A 20216-nucleotide genomic window follows, 5' to 3' on the forward strand; every position below is an offset into this window, starting at 1 on the left:
TGACGGGCTATGGTGTAACCGTTGTGCTCCCTTCTCTGGGTTTCTACAGGTTGCTGCAGGAATGGCTTATATCGAGCGCATGAATTATATCCACAGAGATCTGCGGTCAGCAAACATCCTAGTGGGGAATGGACTAATTTGCAAGATTGCTGACTTTGGATTGGCTCGGTTGATTGAAGACAACGAGTACACAGCAAGACAAGGTGGGAGATGCCGTGACAGAGGCTCCTGATTGCGTCTTTGCTCTGCATAGCCTTTCCTCTTTACCTTCATGTCCTCCAGCTGCCCCCCCCCCCTCTGATCTGGCAAGGGTATGACATTCCTCAGCTGGGGGACTAGTAGGCCCAGTAGACAGGTGCAGCACTGGTTTGGTGAGCAGGTAACTACTCCCAACGGTCCACCTGCCTTTCTGGACATATCCAAGTTATAGCTCGCTCCCAGTCAGCCGTGTCCCAGCAGAAAGTGGGTGGCACCCCAAGGAGAGACTTTAATAACAGTCTTATACAAAGGAACAGCAGGGTTTCGGGAAACAGAGCACAGGATGATGCCTCAGAGCTAATATCAGGGCATCCAAGGTTTGGAAGGCAGCTGGGAGTGGGTAGCACCAGCATGAGGGCACCTCCTAGGGAAGAGCCTGTAGAGGCAAATGGAGGCTGATCCTGGCTTGACTCTGTAGCCACCTTCCAGGACGCCCAACAGGCCAGCCTGGGACCGAGGCCTCGATGAAGCCCTGGAGTTCAGAGCAAAGCAGTGATGGGAAAGAGATGGTCAGGAGAACCTTGCTGGTGGCAGTTCCTGGAAAAGCCCTGCTTTCTTTGTCAGCCTCTACCCAACCTCTAAAAAAACTTCAGACAGTCTTTATGTAAAGCACATACCGAGTCAGAAGCCAACCCACTGGACTGACTGAGTTAGTAGAGCTCCAGATGCCAGGAAGGAATTTCCAAGGGTGTTTCTGTCTTGCTGGTTGTTCACATGGCCAGGTGTGGGACTCAGTGATGAACTAGCAACTGTGGTGGCTTCTGTGTGTTTTAATGCCTGGGACTCAGTAGAGGGTGAGTCACTGGGGATAGTAACCAAAGCCTGGTCACCTGCGCCAGGCTGAGCATGAACTGGAATATATCACAGGACGCTTCTTTCTACAGTTTCAAAATGAGTAATAGCTGTTCCACTCGTTTCTAGAACCTTCTTTCCTAGTTCTCTTTCCTGTTTTTTAATGCTAATTCTTTCCTTCGTTTCTTTGACTCAGAACGGAAGTATGATGAGTGATAAGGGAAAATGTCAAACCAAGCTCCTGCCTGCTTACAGATACTGTCCAAATGCTCCATTCCATGTTGGGCAAACAGCTCAGCTATTTGAATTCTCCAGCATGTGTCATTTCTTGTTCTAGGGCCTTATGTCCACACAGTAAGCCTCCTCATGGGATCATGTGGGTGGGGGCATGTGCACATACACACACCCAGAGTTGGGGACACAAAAGTAGGCTGTATCTCCAAGCAGAGAGGAATGCAGACATGATTTTGGTGACATGGTATGCCAAGAGGGTCTGAGTGGAATGTGAGCTGAGCCCTGGCCTCAAGGGAGAGCAGGTGAAGGTTGATAACATGGACATTTGATATAGAGAAGGCTCCCTGAATATATGACTTAGGAAATGGCTCCAGTAGAACCCAGAAGCTTCCATCTGTGTGTGAGACCGTCTCGGTGGCAGAGGGAACACAGCAAGACTGTTTTCTCACTTTTAACCAGACTTTGAACTCTGTAGTCTGTGGTTAACACCCTTGATCCATCCATAAGTGAGAAGGTGGCAGGGCCAGGAGCCAGCAGAAGCTAACAGAGGTACTATTGGAAGGGGCCTGGATATACAAGTCATGCGTCATTCATTAAGTTGCCAAAAACTGTGGCCTCAAGTGACTGACACCTCTCGTGTCAGCTTCTGCACTGGAACCCGTCCAGGACCCTCTCAGAGTGGTCATGCAGCCTTCCTACCTCCCCATCAGGACTGCCTTTCTGCCACCCCCCCACACACACATACATACCCCAATCACATCCCAGCCATTGTCTGAACTCCTTTCTGAGGGTTAGCCTTAATCCTTTGTTCCGCATTTCCTTGACTTAATTCCCCAACAGAAAATTCCATCCTTCCCTCTTAGAACATTGTTTCTTCTTTCTTTCCTTTACTAAACCAGACTCTGGGAAGGAGTAAGTAAGAATTAGATGAACTAGAATATGGAAGGCCATACAGGCAGTTCATGCAGTCTTGAAGCAGAAAACAAGGAAAGGCCAGGGCATTTGTGGAACTGCCTGACTCGGAAGGGGCGGGAAATAGACTCAGGAAGATAGAAGAATCATTCATATGAAGTCATGCAGCCCGCAAGTGGAAGACCTGGATTTAAAAACAGAGCAGGCATGCTTCTTGAGCTGTGCCCACCGTCTCTCACCAAGACAGTGAATCAGAGATTGGAGTGTAAAAAGGGAGAGAATTAGTCATAAGTCCCATTTCCCCTTTATTTTATGGAAAAAGCCTTAAGGGGCAACCTCTCAAACTCATGTGTTGGGACTAGAGAGGGTTTCATTTTCTAGCCTTGGGTAGCCCAGCTGTTCCTATAATTCCTCCATTGGGCCTGCCCCGCCCTGGCCTTCCCCCCAGATAGAAAGGTCCGGCATGTATTTGCCAGTGTATTCTGCAGATGGCATGTGTGCTGCATGCCAACGCTCCTGCCGGGGATTAATCAGCTCCTCTAGACAGCTGGTCCATGAGCCTAATAATATTTGCAAGTCGGGTTTTATGTCACCCGCAGGCCACAGCCGTGCCGCATCTTGATTATGGAAGTGCAGGCAGTGTTCTGAAACGTGCCAAATGTAGCTATTTTAGGACCATGAATGACAATTGTTTGCAAAACAGTTGTGAGTTTCCCATCTCAGGGTGCTCTGAAATGTCTGTCACCACACTCAGACACACCAGGCAACAAGGTATGACAGCACAGGGCACAAGCACCACTGCAGTGTGGAGCTCTGTCACAGGTCTTTCATGTGGCATTGCCTCCTACAAGCCCACATTCACCCCCTACCTACCCTGGCTTGTGAGCAGAAGCTTGTTGTCAAAGAGAGGCTCAAGACCAGGCCCAGCACCTATGAAAGTAATCCTCCACTGACAGCATTCCAGCAGCAACTAGAGTCACTTAGGATTCCTCATAATTACCTGGACATCTCACAGTTAGTGCCACTTCCTGTTTAGTCATAAGCTCAGCACTAAATTCTGTTCATGTAGACTCTCTTAAATACACCACGTCAGGTATTTGAATGCCTTGTTTATAAATGGAACTTGGCCAACAGTTGTTGTGAAGACACCCAGGCCAAAGCAAAGGCTTATACCTGTGAAGGCTCTTCAGCCCAAGAATTGGAGACTGGCTAGGGCAAAATAGCAAGGAAGAAAGGAGGGGGAGGGGAAAGATAAAGGAAGCCTGGGAGCACATAAGGGCATTGGGCTGGCATGAGCAGGAACACAGTGACATCAAAGTTAGGTAGCGAAGCCCAGCAATGCCCCGCACTGACCTGGGGCCCTGGGCAAGCAGTCTTATTCTTCCAGGGACAGATTGCTTATCTTAAAAGAAGATGCACCTTACCTGCTCTGTGTGTTTTTGTACTTCAGCCCAGCCCCAGCTCACGGGATCTGGTCAGTGTCACTACTGTTGTTGTTTTGTCTGTTGGAGAATAAAGGAATGGGTAGAGTGGAGGAAAAGGAAAGAGTGTCCAAGGAGCATTCCCAGGAGGCAGTTGTGGGGCCTGTTAGGGTCGAGCTGGCAACAGCAGCGGTGAGAGGACATCTGGAAGACCTTAGCTGCAGAGAGGGAGAGGGAGCTTGAGCTGGGATTGGCTGCATTTGGGGAATCATGCTGGTGCATTTAAACCCAGAGAGGCCAGCTGGGCATCCTCATCTGAGCTGCTGCCACAGCTAGGTGCTCTAGTTCTCAACCCCCCTCTGTCGCCTCTGCCTTCCCCAGGGCTCTACCGACAGCACCTCCCTATCCTGGTTCCCAGGATCCTTCCAGAAGTCCGCACGGCCCCCACCTGGGCCCAGGGCAGTGAGACCGCTGTCCTCTTGCCCACACCTCTCTCTCTCCCCTGTCACAGCCCCTAGGCCATCTGTTCCTTCTCACAGAAAAATAAGAATGGCTAGGAGATTCTCCACAGACTTCATCTGTCTTACTGAGCTCTCAAGCTGCTGAAGGCTGACTGATGTTGACTTGAACCTAGCACACTTAGATAGACCTGGTTTGTGTTTAGCCATGACTTGCTCTTGTGAACATTTTTTTAATTTACATTGCCTAGTAAAATGAAAGAATCTGATATGCAACTGAGTATATTTTTCCATGTGTACATAGTCCTGAAACCACCTCACAGAGGAAGGCAGACCTGTGAAGACTTTCATTCCTGCCTCCTCCCACCCCAAGCAGGCTGTTTTCTCCCTATCACTGCAGACTCATTCTGCCTATGAGGGAAGTCTACACATGTAACTCCAGAGCCCTTTCAAGAACCTACCATTTATGGAAACAGCATCATCTAGCCATGACATACTGTTTGTCTCATCATTATGTCCTGGCACTCTTGCTTCCTGTGACAGTCCTTAGCGTCTCACAGCAGACTAATACTCCCCTGAGCACACACCCACAGCTGACCCATCACTGCTGAGGAAGGGTGCTAATTCAACGTGGGACCATTACAGACGAAGCAGCACATACCCTCTGGTCTCCCAGGTATTTGCCCTGTTGGAAGGGCTGGTCGTGAGCAGACCTAGCTTGGCAATGGCAGTTACTGCCTCATAGAGCTGAAACACAGATTCAAAGGGCAATGCAGTTATGTCACAGACCAGGGTTGGAAGCCAGGACTCCTAGGATTAAACCACCTCTGTCACTGACAAGCAGGGTATCCTCAAGCAAACTAGTTACCTTTTGAGCCTCCTTTTTGTCCTCTGTAAAATAGATAGTAATAGTAACTACTTCACATGAGCAGTATGACAATTAAGGAAGTAAGCAATATGTAAAAATGCTTTGAGGGTGGTAAAATACAACGAATTGTCTGTATAACCTTAACTTTTTGTGATCGACATGTTTTCCATAGAAAAGGTTTTCATTAAAAAAATACTTTAAAGAGAAATGTTTTAAACAGTAATCAGTAGAAGAAAGGAACTTGTAAGACCACACACACATAGATGACAGATGGATAGGTAGGGGTGTGGTGTGTGTGTGTGTGTGTGTGTGAGAGAGAGAGAGAGAGAGAGAGAGAGAGAGAGAGAGAGAGAGAGAGAGAGAGAGAGAGAGAGAATACATGTCATCATTTATGGCCTAGACCAGTCTATTTTATCTGGACACCCAGCATTCTGGGTCTATCCACTTGTCCCACAGGACCCTCTGTCCAGAACTCAGTTGCATGTCAACAAGCCTCTGCCATTCCATTGTCTTGTCCAGACCTTCATTTTTCCTCTAGTTAGGAACTATCCATGGCTGGTCATGGTGGCACAAGCCTTTAATCCCAGCACTAGGAAGACAGAGGCAGGCAGAACTCTGAGTTTGAGGCCAGCCTGGTCCACATAGTGAATTCTAGGACAGCCAGGGCAATGTAGAGAGATTGTCTTCAAAAAAAAAAAAAAGAAACGAGATGAACTCTCCATAGCCCCAAGCTGCAGGCATACATGTTTTTTATTGCATGTGTGTGTGTTCATACACACATCCTGGAATGTACATATGTATGTATATAAACTCATGTGTTCAGCAGCTTCACCTGTCAGCACTCGTGCACACAGGTGCTTACATTCATGGACACTGGGTAGCAGTTCTTCTGGACATCACAGGTCTTGCTGCTCCTCTGTGGGGACATCGGCCTGAGGACTGAGCCTTGTGGGCACAGAGCACATACTAAGTGTCACTGTTTATGTGTAGTGATGGAATTGCTGTGGTCACTGCCATTCTCTTCACTCTCCTCACACACTTTTCTGCTCTCCAAGCAGTGTGCACAGGGCTTCCAGGACTGTAGTTGCTGCAAGAACCCCCAGAAAGGGCCATTGTTCTGTCAGTGTTGGCTCCACACTGAGCTTGTCTTTGGGGAGTCGCAGGAGCTGCTGAGCCAGATGGGCCTACATTCAGATGCTAGCTCTGCCATCATCAAGATCTTACACCTCTCTGAGCCCCTGTGTCCTCACCTGTGAGCCACCTGTCAGGTGGCTGTGGTGGTAGGAAAGACAGAAGCTATCTGGTACCATTACTTCTCATTCTTCCCCACAGCTCTTCTTCCCCAGACATCTTTCCTTCTTTTTCTGCTTCTTTTTTCTCCCTGCTTTACTCCAAAAGATAGAAAACCTGAGAAGGCTAAGCGCTGACCTATGAAGTCAAATTATTGTAGTATGAGAACTGGCATCACTGCTGATCTGCTCTGGAACCTTCAATAAGTCACCTTGAGCCCATCTTCTTCTGAAAACAGGTAGAAGCATCAGCACAGTCTGGGACTAGACATGGAGCATCTACCAAGAAGGACTTGGTGCAGTTGACAGTACCATTTACAGCAATAGTTGTACAGTTGACCCTGTAGATGTGAATAGCCGTACTCAGGACGCCCACACACAAGTAGTAATACACCCCATGCTGCATTGGGCCTGCTCTGCCTCCACCTCCTCCCAGGGCTCCTCCCACATTTGAATCAGCATGAGGAGCAGGAACATGGAGTGTCTCTGTGGGTTTGGTTAGCTGGTTGTTTTGTTCTAAAACAGTAACCAGATGATCACCTAGGAAGCAAATGTCAGCACGGTGTTATCTCTGAATCTTTGACTCTATGAACCAAACAGGGGCATTTATAACTTTGGGAAGACCATTGGTTTGTGTATTAAATAGGAGAAGAAAAATGTGTCTGTTCAAATACTCCCAGTATTGAGAATTTAAATTGAATGGATTATTGTCTGGAGTAAAATTCACATATAAATTAGACTACAAAGAATTCATAATTGTTACAGTTTTCATGTTCATTATTTCACGTTAAGAATTGTTGCTGCATAAATTAACACATTCTTTCTTGGAGAACATATTTTAGAAAGATTTGTTACTTTAATAATTCTTTGTGTATTAGAAATCCCAGATGCCCGTGCTAATTAAATATAATCAGATTTTGGATTCAAAAAGCACAGTAGCCATTTAGTACAAACAAGCAGGCAGCTAGGTTGACAAACACAGCCAGGAAGGCCTGGGTCCCTGTTTCTTTAGATTTCCAGTTTCACAATGCAGAATTCAGTTCCTGTCCTTCCTTTGTTACGATGACTGGGGATTATTAGACTCAGTGCTCCCGCGTTCCAGCTCAAGGGCTCCTGCAGAATTATTAATCAGCTGCTTGAGAGGCCCCTGTAATCCAGTGGCAGATCAAGGCTGATCTCGCCATGAGATGCCCTCCCTCTGCTCCTTCCAGCATATGAATTTCTTGTTCTCTGTCAACAACAGCATCACCATTCCCACACTGTGTGCTGTGACCTGAACAGCAAATGTCATCAGAGAAAGAGAGTGGGGAGGGACGGAGCCCTGTTAATTGTTGGATTTAATCTAATGCTGTCCTTGCTAGAGAAGTGGACCATCTTTTAACAAAAAGCAAACCTCTTCCCGATGCTAGCCATTGTTTCGAGTACTAAGGCATGAAACTCACTTGTTCTCCTGCAGAGCAGTGAAAAACTGCAGTGAAATGACCAGGCCACACCACCCTTGAGCCCACATGGGCAGTTTATCATCACCAGAGCTGCCAGAGGCCATGAGCTGATCCTGATGAGCAGAACTGAGCCAAGCTGCTGTCTCCACGAGTCCTTCCCGGGCAGTTTGGCACACCTCTGTCAGCAGGCAGAAGTCGCCTTCATTTGTATTCTGCCTCCTTGGTCTCTAGGCTTCCTACACTGGCGTTCCTGGGAGGGTCTGCTTTGTTTATCTGCTGAAGCTTCAACCCAGATTAGCAGTCAGGGGAGCAGGTCAGATGCTGGCCAATGGAGATGAACTGTTGGGAGCATCCTTCCCTCCTAGCAAGGATGTGTCGAAAGCCAGATGAAATGAAAGAAAGGGGACTTTAAATCATCCTTTTCTCCCCGGGCCCTTTCAAGATTAAAAATGCTTGCGGAGTGGGGGAGAACTGATTTCTGCCACTTACATCCTTGGACAGCTCTCTGAGTTGGCCCAGAGAATGCAGATGGGCCTGATGCCAGTACAGGTCACCAGAGCTGCTCTCTGATGAGCACCTCCCTCAGTCTGCCCAGCCCACTGGTACTCCTGCTTTGTACTCACAGGGCAGCTCCCTCTCCTTTGTGCTGCTTTGGGCAGAGCTGCCTGGCAGTGTTTGTGAATGGTCAGGAGCAGTCCTCCGTCTGTGCAGCCCACGTTTCTTGGTAATCATCAGTAAGGAAGCAGATGGTCACCCTCTGTGATTTTAAAGTGTGTAAATAGGAACTGCAGACTGCCATCAAACATCAGAAATGTCTTCTGGCTTCCTTGTTGTGCTCTGTTGGCAGAAGGAAACTTATTTACATCATCTGGATAACCAGGGACAGGCAGGACACATGCAAACTGCCTGCAGCTACAAGCCCTTTTCTCCTCACTGAAGAAGGGTGCCCGGCCCAGCACACAAGGCTTCCTTGGGTCCCAACAGCATAGGCACTGACAGATGGAAAGCTGGGGACTGTTTAAAAAGCAACCTGAAGTTTGCTTGTCTTCTGTTTATCCCTTCTTCCTGGGCTTCTTTCTAGACTCACAACCAAGCCCCAGCATGATAAGCCTATCTCGGGCTCTATCCCCAAACCAGTACTGTTCATACTGCCTAGCCCAGTGTGGCCTGGTGTGGCCCAGGCCCCTCTGAGAGTGGCTAAATCTGTCTGTGCTCTGCTACATTCTTAACCCAGTGATGGGCCTGCCAAGATTCTTCTCTATCCGTGCTCTCACTGATCAGCTCCCCAGGGAGCTTGCTCACTGTTTCAGCCTAAACATTTCTTCCGTGGATTTGTCCCAACCAGACCTTGGATCTGTGCCCATAGCTTTGCAGTATGTTGCCCAACTTCTGGCCCCTGCCTCTCTTGGATGCACTCTTCCTTAATTCTCATGACCCTGTCAGACCCCCTACCCACTGGCATGCTGAAATTTCAAATATAATAATAATATCCCAATTCATTGGGCCCCTGAATTTACATTTGTGTTTATTCTAAAAACACAGTGCAAGACTCTTTCGAACTTAAAGTGGACATATGTTAACATAGCAGCATATGTTACGGGGGTAACTGGAAACACTCCATTTATTACTTCAGACGCATTTGGGAAATTTGAACCTCACCCCTTGGCCTGGTATGAGAATTACGAGTTTTCCTCTGCCAAGTTTCCCCAGGTTTGAAATTACTGCTGTGTTTGAATCACCACAGAGTTCTAGGTCGGGTTGGCTTTGCTTGAGGTCCTAACAAGGGATGTCCTGGCCTCCTCTCCTTGCCCTCTCGGCCGTGTAGTCAGCTTCCTGTTACTGGCATGCTTTGTGATTCCTTTTATTCTCCATGGCGACTTTACAGTCAGTGCTACACATGACCAAATGTTGTATATAATCATAGCAGAGCTTTGGTGGTTCTCTGGTTTAGAACAACAGGATCTGTTGTTGAAGCTGATGCTCTTCTTCCTTGGAAGCACTGTTAGGGCACACTGTTAGACCCCATTATCTGTGGGGTCCGTCTGGCATCCTTTGCTCTGCACTGGCTGTACTTCCTCCGCTGGCCCACTCCTTTAGCTAAAGGATATGCTCTCCCTGAGACAGCACAGTGGAAGCAGCACCAGAGACAGCCAGAGCTCCACTACGAGCTATTGATGTTTGATGGCCTCTTGGGGAAAGTCAGGGTCATACTGCACCTCTTGTCTGTTGCCGCCTCTCCCTGCCATTCTCATTTCCTACATCTCCTGAGCCATCTTCTTCAAACCAATACCACATTTTAGCTCTCTGTAGGTTTAGCTAGGATCTGTGTCTAGAAACCTCCTACAGGAGGTGCCCTACACCTGATGACCTTAGAGTACCTCACACTGTGCTTGGGGACCTCATGGACACCCAGGAAATTCTCAATGGTTGAGGGATGTGTGGGGGTGATTCTCTTCCTCTTCCCTCTTTTGAAATTCCTAGGGTCAGTGGTGCTGAGGGCCTTTGTCAGTGCAACTCAGTGCCTTGTACATCCATCTACACACAGGATTAGCTGCATTTTCTCTGCTCTTAGCTGTCACCAGGCTCCAAACACTCTGCTGAGTCCCTTATAGCCTACTGCCATCCCAAGTTATGGACAAGAAACTAACTTGGGCTGTAAAGCCTGAGAGCCCAAATCTGCTTAACTCTCAAGTTTTTCCTTTTCTTTCCTCCCATTAAAGTGAAACTTTAACAGTTTCACTAATATCTATCGAAACTCCTTTCTGAATGCCATTTTTGCCCTTCTGAAAAAGACCACTCAGTCCCAGCTCAGCCCACCGCTGGGTTTATTGCCACTATCACTACAGAGCATGATCTCAGTTTCCTGGCGCTTCCTTTCACTTTCTGCAGAAGGCAGACTTGGAACAAAAGGTATCTTTTAGTGTTCGTGTGAACATTTAAAATGCCACTGTCATCATTTTGATGTATAGGAAGCAACCAAGTCAAGACCCATTTCTGCCTGAGGCAGAGTGGAAGGCGAGCTTACTGGCTGACCACTAGGCATGTAGTGATTCCTTCAACCAGACTGTGCCCTGAAGCTGGCATGGGCCATCATGATGTCTATCTGGACACTCATTGGGTTTTCTCTTAAAGCTGAGAGCACTGAGTCCAGTAGGCTGAGAGTATTGTGAGAATGAGTTCATTCCCAACATGAATCAACAATGAAAGGCTGAAGTCTTATGGTCAGTACTTTCTGTCTTAAAAGTAAGTACTTCTCTGTCCTTGTCTGAGAAGATAGTGTCTTTGGCCATGGGATGTTGGATGAATCTATGCTCATGTTGGCCATTTTTTCCTGTTACCACATCTGTTGAGCAGCTGTGGTTTAACAGGGTTAGTGAAAGTACTGTGGAACAGTGTGTGTAACTACACCAACCTTGGAAGATCTGCAGTGTGCTAAGAGCTACACACACTGACAGCGTGCTACACGGTGTCTAAGTTTTCTGTCTCCTTTTGACCAGAGCCCATCTCCATCCTTTACCCTTGTTCCTCATCATGGTATTCTCTCTGATGGAGAACAGAAATGTTGTTTACACATGTAAGTCATATGTTAGACACGTGGCACCATTAGCAAATACCCATTATCTGTTCAGTGGTGCTAGGTTTCTCGTAGTGCCCAGATTTCATTGTTGCGTCTTATCAGGTTCATCCCAGAAGACTTCAGGGAGGGTGGAGAGAGATGGTGTCACTAGGCAAGTGGAAGGAAAGACGGCATTTCAAACAAGCTAATATAGCAGAAGGAGCTGTATCATGCCAGGTGTGAGGTCCCTGTTACAAGAAGGAAAAGCAAACGGAACTGGATTAACTGTATGTTTGCGATGGGAAGACCTGGAGCTGAATGGATATGTGGGTCCCTGGAAACCAGATGGCGGATTTTGATTTAATTCAATAGGGACCCTCCTGTGTGGTTGAAAAAGGTGGAACAGGAAGCTGCAGTTTGAAAGGATTAATTGGGAGGGCTCAGCTGAGGCTAGGTACCAGGGCGGGAGACTTAGCAGACATGACAACTGGAGTCTGGCTTTGGCAGTGAGATTTAGCAGGAGAGAGTGATTGTGAGAGACATGTCAAAGAGCCAAGCAAGACACCAGGATCAAAAGCAAGATGGTAGATTAAATCTAGAAAAAGCAAGGCGGGGAGTCCCAGATAATCTGGAAGTTTTCTGCCCTGAAGCCTGGCAACCTAGTAGTCAACCCCCGTAAAGTGGGTAGTAAAAAAAACAAAAACAAGGGGGATTCTGTTTGTATCTCAGAACTGCAAAGTAAGAATTAAGAATTAACTTATAACTCGGTCATTTGCTGAAATTTTCTGCCTACCTTAGTGACTCTTATGATCTCACATGTACTAAGATAGTACAGTGAACAATAAACTTGGCTTACAGTTGCTATATCTTAGGTAAAGCCAGGACAGCCTAGAACCCTTGTCCCATAGATATTTGGAAATAAAGAACCAAGAATGCAGATGAGAAACATCTGAATGTGCCCACCCCCTCCCACAGACAGCAGGCCACGAGTAACAAGAAGGAGAGAAAAGTCTGGACACTGAGACTCTGTGGCATGTGGTTAGAGGGAGAATGAAGAGAAAGGGGACATTGGAGACAAGACAGAGACAGGAAGGAAGCAATGTTTGCTGTGAGGAGAGCACCATGCTCAGCCTGTGTGGGAAACTCCAGGCCTGCTTATGGCAGGAAGGAGAGAGCAGGGCCACCTCAGCAGTGGCAAGGTGGGGGTGGTGGTTTTTGTTCTTATGGACAAACTTAGATCACTGAATAGAACCCACACTCCCCTCTCTCTGACTCGGAGCATAGGTGATTATTAATCTTGCTTCACATGAAAGGGGCCAGAGCTCCAGAACTGGAAATGATTGCTCCCCACTTTGCTTTGCTGTGACTACTCCCAGGCCTCTTGCTCCCTGGCCTTCTGCTAATCAAACCACTGCCCATCGCAGCAGCATCCCGTTCCTGTTAGCAGAGCTGGGGATCCCTCTACATCGCCCAGATTCACTCAGACCCAAAGGGGCTCTGAGTACCCTGTCTTTGGGATTAAAATGCATATTTTGTAAGTGTTTTTAGGTTTCACTGGTGTGTGGTATATGCTTTTCTGTTGTAGTTAGCAGTTGTTAAGCCTCAACAGCATCCAGATGATGACAGATCTGGTACCCTCACCAAGAACCAGGGGAAGATGCCCCAGAGGCAAGAGACCAAACCAGTTGCCCATCAGAAGCCATGGCTAGTCAGTGTGCAGGGGAGTGCTGAAAGCCTAATCCACCATCCAGCTTCCGTGTCATCCAGTTGGTTCTCTCAAGGTCTCCAGTGTACCAGTCATCCCAGGCTCTGAGCCTCTGGTCATCCAGAAGACATGCCCTGACCCTCAGGGACACCTCTGTCAAGAAGAAACACTTCTGACAGTTCATGCATTCATCACACTTCAAGTCATAACAACTCCAAAAGCAGGTTGCTGTGGCAGCATGGATCTGGGAACCTGTCCAAGTCTTATTGATGAGGTGGCTGTTCCTTGGGCAAATAGCACTCAGGCCAAGAGCAGAGAGGCAGGGTTAACCACAGGGTGGCAGTGGATGCAACTTTTTTTCTATCTGGGAATTGCCTGCCATCTTCCAAGTCTCTTTAGCTGTCTAACTTGGTGCTTACTGTACCAGTAGCCTTGTGGGACTGTGTAGGTGGTGTTACCTGATGACCTTGGGCAGACCCTTCTCAGACTTGGGTTTCAACCATGCATCCTGCATAGCCATATGCAAAGATGCCTGGCAGAAACAACTGCCTAACACTCCCCCTGTCAGAGCCACACTTAGGGCTGGTAGCCTTGTACCCTTTGGAGGCAGGAAGCCAAAACAGGAGGAAATGGAAGTAATGAGAGGAATAGCAAAGTGAACACTGATTTGTCCTCTTCATGAGAAGTTCATCATTGCTTGAATCTAATCTTTTGTCTTCTTTAGAAAAGAAAACATCTTCAAAGAAATTTCTGGGGAAAACAAAACAAAACAGGTGTGGTGATACACTCCTTTAATCCCACCACATGGAAAGCAGAGGTAGGCAGATACCTTGAGTTCAAGACCAACCAGGTCTACATTGTAACTTCTAGGACAGCTAGGGCTACACGGAGAAACCCAGTCTCAAAAAAACAAAACAAACAAACAAAGTTCTGTTGGGGCTGGAGAGATGGTACAATGTTAAGTTTCCCAAAGACTCGGGTTCAGGTCTAGCATCCATGTCAAGTGGCTTTACTACTTCCTGAAACTCAAGCTCCAAGAAATTCTACACCCTACTCTGGCTTCAGAGGGCACCAGCACATAAGTGGGACAGGTGCACACAAATAAAGTAAGGCTTTTAAAGTTTCTTTTGAAGGTAGCTGCTAAGAGTTTGAGCAAAGCCATTCTTTATTTTTTTTTACCCATCTAAATACCCGTTGCTTGGTGTGGAAAAAAAAAAACTGTCTTACAGATAAATAATGCAAAGTAAATGTATTTAAGCCCTTACTAATCCATCAAAGTGTGTATCTACAAATCACCCCCTGTGAAGGACCCATTAGATTATATAGACTTTGTTCTTTTATGTCAACATTTATATGTTATTACCTTTACTGTTCCTATGAAATGAGAAACTAATAAAGTAGGCTAGTATAGCTAGGTGATATATTTACTTTTTAAAACCTGAAATCACTAAAACCTTCTTTCAGAAAATCCAAATGATAGGCACATGTGGTGGTACACATCTCTAGTCCAGTACTTGGGCAGTAGAGGCAAGAGGACCACGAGCTGATGTCTAAGCACAGCACAGAGGGCTCTAATCCTGCCGTTTGTGGGACAGGAGTTTTCTGTGCACCAGAAAAAAAATGGTTCCATCAGACTTAACAGTGGTCAGATTTCAGAGCCATTTGGCTTTGGAGATGGTCTAAATGAGGATGAATTTAATATGCCTTTATTTATTTTCTTTTAAATAAGAGACTTCCAGCTGATGTTTGGTCCACTCTTGACACTGAGGGAAGCCTGTCATTCTAACCCCACTTGCTTGGCATCCAAGCTGCATGGACAGAATGGCCAAGGACAGAAAGCTAAACTTTAAAGCAGATGACTGCTCAGAGACTCCCAGATCATGCAGTCAGTCACCAGCACTTAAAATAAAAACAAATACACTTGAAACGTACTGTGCAAGAGCAGAAGAAAACTCTACAACTGGTTGTCTGCTCCAGTGTTAACATGAAGTGCCACAGAGGGAAATCATAGGATTTCACAGTGGCATAAAAGAGATGGAGAAGATAACTACATTGCTAGAAAATGCCAGGGTATATTTGCTAAAGTTGTTACCATGTACTGTATTTAAAACAAAAATATAATTGTTGTAATTTATCATGTCTGGCTATAAAAACCTACATAATTTAAAGATTTAATCATTTTCTACTTTTGCAAAGTGACTTTTCATAGATGATACTGTGAAAAATTCTGATTTTTATCAGCATTTGTATGCTTTTTAGGGGGTCCTAAGCATAATTAGTATGCCTTAAGCATATCATTGTTTGCATAACTAATACAAAATCCTTATAGTTTTCCTTTGGCCTGTTCAAGAAATGTCCAGAACTGCTTTATAGTTACTGATTCTAACATAAAAACATAGGCTGCTGGGACATCTTAAGCCTGTCCACATATTTCCAACAATGTGATGAGCAGGGTAGGCCCCACCTTTCCTTCAGATTGGAGAGAAGATGATTCTCCACTACTCAGAGACATGCTTGCCCCTTGGTCCTGAGGAGTCAGAGTCATCACAGTGAGCCCTATCAAATATCATCCAGTTGAACCCTCTCTGCCTGGCAGGAGAAAGGAAGAGAGGGAAGTGATCATGTGGTGCAGAATAAAAGACTTTCCAGGGGTGAAGATGGCTATGGAGAGAGAGTAGAGGGAAGGGAGAAACCAGCCACAGATGGGATCTTTTCTCATAGAGGGCACAGGAAGCCTAGGAAGTGTGGCCCAGTTCAGTGTAACATGCATGCAATATCCATTCCCTCTACCATAGGAGAAGCTGCAACCTTTGTGGATTTATGGCATCTCATAAAGCCAATCTATGATTTTAGATGCCAGGGGATACAGGAGAACAGCATGAAGATCTAATCCTATATGTTTTTATTAAAATACAGCATTATTTCAAAGACATAGATACATAATATGGTTTTAGGCACTGGTTTATTACTGTGAGAGACACCATGACATTGGCAACCCTTATAAAGGAAAGCATTTAACTGGGGCTTGCTACTGTTTCAGAGGTTTAGTTCATTATTATGGCAGGGAGCATGGTGCTGGAAAAGTAGCTGAGAATTCTATATTTGGACCCACAGGCAGCAGAAAGAGAGCCACTGGGCCTGTCATGGGCTTCTGAAACCTCAAACCATCCCCCAGTGACACACCCCCATCAGTAAGGACTCACCTCCTAGTCCTTCTATGTAGTGCCTCTCCCTGATGACTAAACATTCAAATATATGAGCCTGTGGAAGCCATTCTTATTCAGACACAAGTCAGGGACTACACTCTAGACCAATCCTGTGCCATCCAGTGTGATCATGGATCCATTTTTCAAGAAGCCAGCTCCCCTCTTTGCTGAGATATTAAGGGTTTTGAATTCCAGCCCTTTGGAGGGAAAATTAAATTGATTTGCTTAAAGTCACAGGAGCCAGGCCTAGGGCTTACATCATCTCAGCCCCAGGTGTACCTTTCCCACCTCCTTCCTGTCCTCCTCTCTCACCCTATGCCCTGAAGGTGACTTTCCAGTACTTCCTCATCCCTCCTCGCCCAGCACAGGCTTCCCACCTCATAAATAACCAGGCCTTTCATTCTTCAGGTGCAAAGTTTCCCATTAAGTGGACAGCCCCTGAAGCAGCCCTCTATGGAAGGTTCACAATCAAGTCTGATGTGTGGTCTTTTGGAATCTTACTCACAGAGCTGGTCACCAAAGGAAGAGTGCCCTACCCAGGTAAGAGCACAAACCTGGGAGATGGGTGTTGGGGGTTCCCCCTTGACTTCATTTTGTAGAAATCTTGCCCAGTTGCCTTTCTAAGCCCTGTGCTCAGCCTTCTGCCATGGTATTTAGCCAGAAGAATGCAGAACCAAGAATCACCATGTCCTGAACACCAAGCTTAAGGTACTAGGCAGTGGTATAAACGTTCCAGTTCCCACGGGTCATAGAGCTTGTCCTGTCTCAGTAGGGGCATGAAATGTCATACTAGCTGAGCCTCTGCCCAAATGCAATTTGTAGACATGTCTGGAAAGAGAAGGAGAAAAGTTCCTGTTGCTTTTTGATCACACTGTAGAACAGCCTGGCAGGAAGATGCCAGGACCTGTTCTCTCTGAGGCTCCAACTCCAGATGGCCTCAGGGCAGAGGCACAGGCAAGGCACTTTAGATGCTCTCTGCCTGTTGCTGTACAGCCAAAATACACTACACAAAAGGGGGTGAATCATAAAGGACCCGAAGCCTCCTGGAGCCTGCAGTTGTTGGGATTATCGTATGCTTCCTCTCCGAAGAAGCAATGGGTTAAGGTTATGCATGCTTAAATCCATTAACTTAGCCAGACGGAGACATAAAGGACACTAGTGCCATTTCACCTCCACGCTTTACTGGTTACAGTGCAGGGACGATCTGCTTTTTGAAATGTTAAGGACATATTTTTTACTTACTGCTGAGCTAAGAAAGAGCATAGCTGGATCACTCTCTTCATTCCCTGCCTTTTAGAAAAGGAGCTTTTAAAAAAAGAGAGAGAAAGAAAAGAAAAAGCCCACAGTGATGGAAACGATAGTAGACATTAATGAGGAATGTAGGTCTCTTCAAATCCTGGGCTTGTAATCATATCTTTGCAGTCAGAGGAGCCAGCGAGAGCCGATTAATTTGTAATCCCTTTGTTCATTTTGTCTGATTGTTTCTGGTCATCGTCAGAGAACAGAGTAGTGTTCATAAAGAGCCTCTCTGCCTAGGCTAGGACAGCCTTAAGACCTCTAAGAGGGCAGGGTTGGCACTGAGGCAAAATTAACAAAGTCCCGGCCTCTGAAGCCCCAGCACCAGCGTTTGGAGGTGTGGTGTAAGGCTGTGTTATTGCAGCAGCTGCCACTGGCATACACAAGTGGGCAGACACCCTGGGAATAGTCAACCAGCAGAGAAGAAAGGGCTGCCCACGAGGGGGCGGGGCCCAGCATGGGTGCTTTTCAATTGCTTCTCAAGGAGGAAACTATGCCATCTCCAGATTTTAAAGATGAGAAGGCACTTTTTAAAAAACAATATTGTCTACATTTTGAACTAATTTCTTCCTGATCTCCCCAGGTTTGTAGACACCCGGTGTGTTCAAAGCAATCACGGGAAAAGGTTAATGTTGTTTTGCATTTCTGTGAAGCCTTTCCTTCCAGGGATACAAAGCTCCTTGTTGTTTCCCGGGTCATACACGGAAGCCAAGACAAAGAGGTGGAGGTGGGGGCCTCAGAAGAGGAAGGCAGGTGTCTTTGGAGACAGAGGTTTTTGTCAGGTTGGGTTTTAGCACAAAGAAAACACAAGTTAGATTGGATTCATTCACTGGGCACCGTTCAGTGTGACCTGTGCTAGCCTTTGTTCCTTGGGAAATAGTACAAAATGAGCCATTCGGCTCTTGGGTGGCACTGACAAGTACCTGTCCCAAAGCAGTACTGTTCCTGCTGGAGGAAGAACAGTGAGCCAGGAAATAAACTGCATGAGTCCTGCATGCATGGATCTTATTGTCAGGCAGATTGGGCATCACATTCAGGACCCAGTCAGCTTGATTTGTGCCATATTATGGAGGATAGATCACTTAAGTATATACTGCGGTGTTTGTCCCCAACCTTCGTTCCCAGTGTGTGGCCGAAGCAGGGACAGAAATGGGCCCTTCATTAAGAATACCATGAAAAGAGCAAAGGAGTTTGAAGCAGGGTAGTATGTGGATTTATGCCTGTCATCAAATGCTGATCGCCATAGGCTTCTGTAACTGCACCTGTCTGCAGGGGCTACCAGGGAGGGCCACAGGGTTTGCTCACAGTGAGGAGACTAAGTCCTGCCTGGCAGCTGGGTAGGGAGGGTCTGAGAAGATGGTGTAAGGAGAAGTGCTATGCTCCTGGAGAAGGGTGGGGCCGGCTGTGTGGGACCTGTGTGCTGCCCTGGGGAGGCAGTGGAGCCTGGCAGGTTGACTGATAGCCCAGGGAACTGTGTCAGGGAGGGAGTGACATGAGCTGCCTACACCACAGAGAGCCGTTCCCAGACCTGCTCTGATAGCCACAGACACTGCTTGACTTGATTTTTTTAACTCAGCTATAATCACATTTAATTGGACTTCTGAATGTGACAGAAAATTCTTCTTGAGGGAGAAGTTCTGCAGAGGGATCGCAATTACAGGATTATTATCCTAACAAAGGGGAGCAGTTCCAGGGGACAGACAGTTGCATTAAGCCCTATGCAGATGTCACCATGGTTGTTGGTGTGGCCCAGTCAGTCAGCATGTCCTGGGCTGTCACCTCGCTTCAACTCTCCTGCATTGGATCTCTTATTCCCTGCTGATAGGAGTCCAAGACAGAGTCCCAGGCCCTGTTTACCAGACACTTCCATTCTGCACTTCGACACGATAATTTCTCGGTTGCCTAGAATGTAATTTCAAATAATTCTCTTCTCAAGAATGGTAGGTGGTAGTAAACTCTTCTGAGTTCTTTCATACCTCAGAATGGTCCTTTGTCACCATGTCATATAGAAAAGGTGCTCTCGCTTGTAAGTGACAGTGAAGTGAGAGGGAATGATTTATAAATGAGTTCTGCAAAAGCTGCTCAAATAATTTCTGCCCAGCATGAAAGTCAGTCCAGAAGTTTTTCTCAAAGAACTAAGAGTGTAACATGAGAGGCATGACCAAATGAAGGGAACATTAGGGTAAAACACAGGTATGGGTTGGGTAGCATTCACTGAACTGACTGGAGACAGAGGGAGGAAAGAAGGATGCATTGAAACCATAAGAGCAATATTGAAATGTCCTGAGGTTAAAGGGAGGCAGCCAGGTAAGGAGGGCTGCTTCCAAGATGGTAACAACGATGGGCACCGTCACAGCATACAGCTCTGTTGGCTGCCATCACTGCCGCAGCCTGACCCGCTGTACTCTCCCTGCTGCAGTCCAGCTTGCTCTCTGCATGCAGGGTTTTAAGCCGTTCTGTGCATCCATATTAGAACTGCTTTTATACTAACAGGTTGTTGGACAGGAGAAATGGTAATTCTGATGCCAAAGCTATTTCCTGGACTCGACGCACACAATCACAGCTTTGCATTTTAGCCTGCCATTTCCCCTCCAGAACCTTTCTCAAATTCTTTCCCCCTCTGCCTTCACTGCCACAGCCGGCCTATATCAAGCTGTCACCACTGGGTAGTGACCTCCTAATGGAACTTCCTGCCCTTAGTCTCTCCCTTCCTCTCCTCTTCCACCACCATTCTGTCATTGTCACCAGCAGAAATGTTATCCTGGGAAACAGATGAGTA

At 46.7% G+C, this 20216-nt stretch overlaps 1 protein-coding gene across 5 annotated transcripts in view; it reads left to right on the forward strand.

Annotated features, from left to right (window-relative positions):
* The window catches only part of Fyn (FYN proto-oncogene, Src family tyrosine kinase), a 194215-nt gene that overhangs the window by 165582 nt on the left and 8417 nt on the right, over positions 1 to 20216 (forward strand). For all 5 annotated transcript variants that reach the window (XM_027402156.2, XM_027402157.2, XM_027402155.2 and 2 more), the window contains 2 exons: positions 50 to 203; positions 16550 to 16681. In XM_027402156.2, the coding sequence (XP_027257957.1) occupies positions 50 to 203; positions 16550 to 16681 (286 nt within the window). The remainder of the gene's footprint in view (positions 1 to 49; positions 204 to 16549; positions 16682 to 20216) is intronic.

This window comes from Cricetulus griseus, chromosome 2, assembly GCF_003668045.3.
Source record: "Cricetulus griseus strain 17A/GY chromosome 2, alternate assembly CriGri-PICRH-1.0, whole genome shotgun sequence".
Classification (NCBI taxonomy): Eukaryota; Metazoa; Chordata; class Mammalia; order Rodentia; family Cricetidae; genus Cricetulus; species Cricetulus griseus.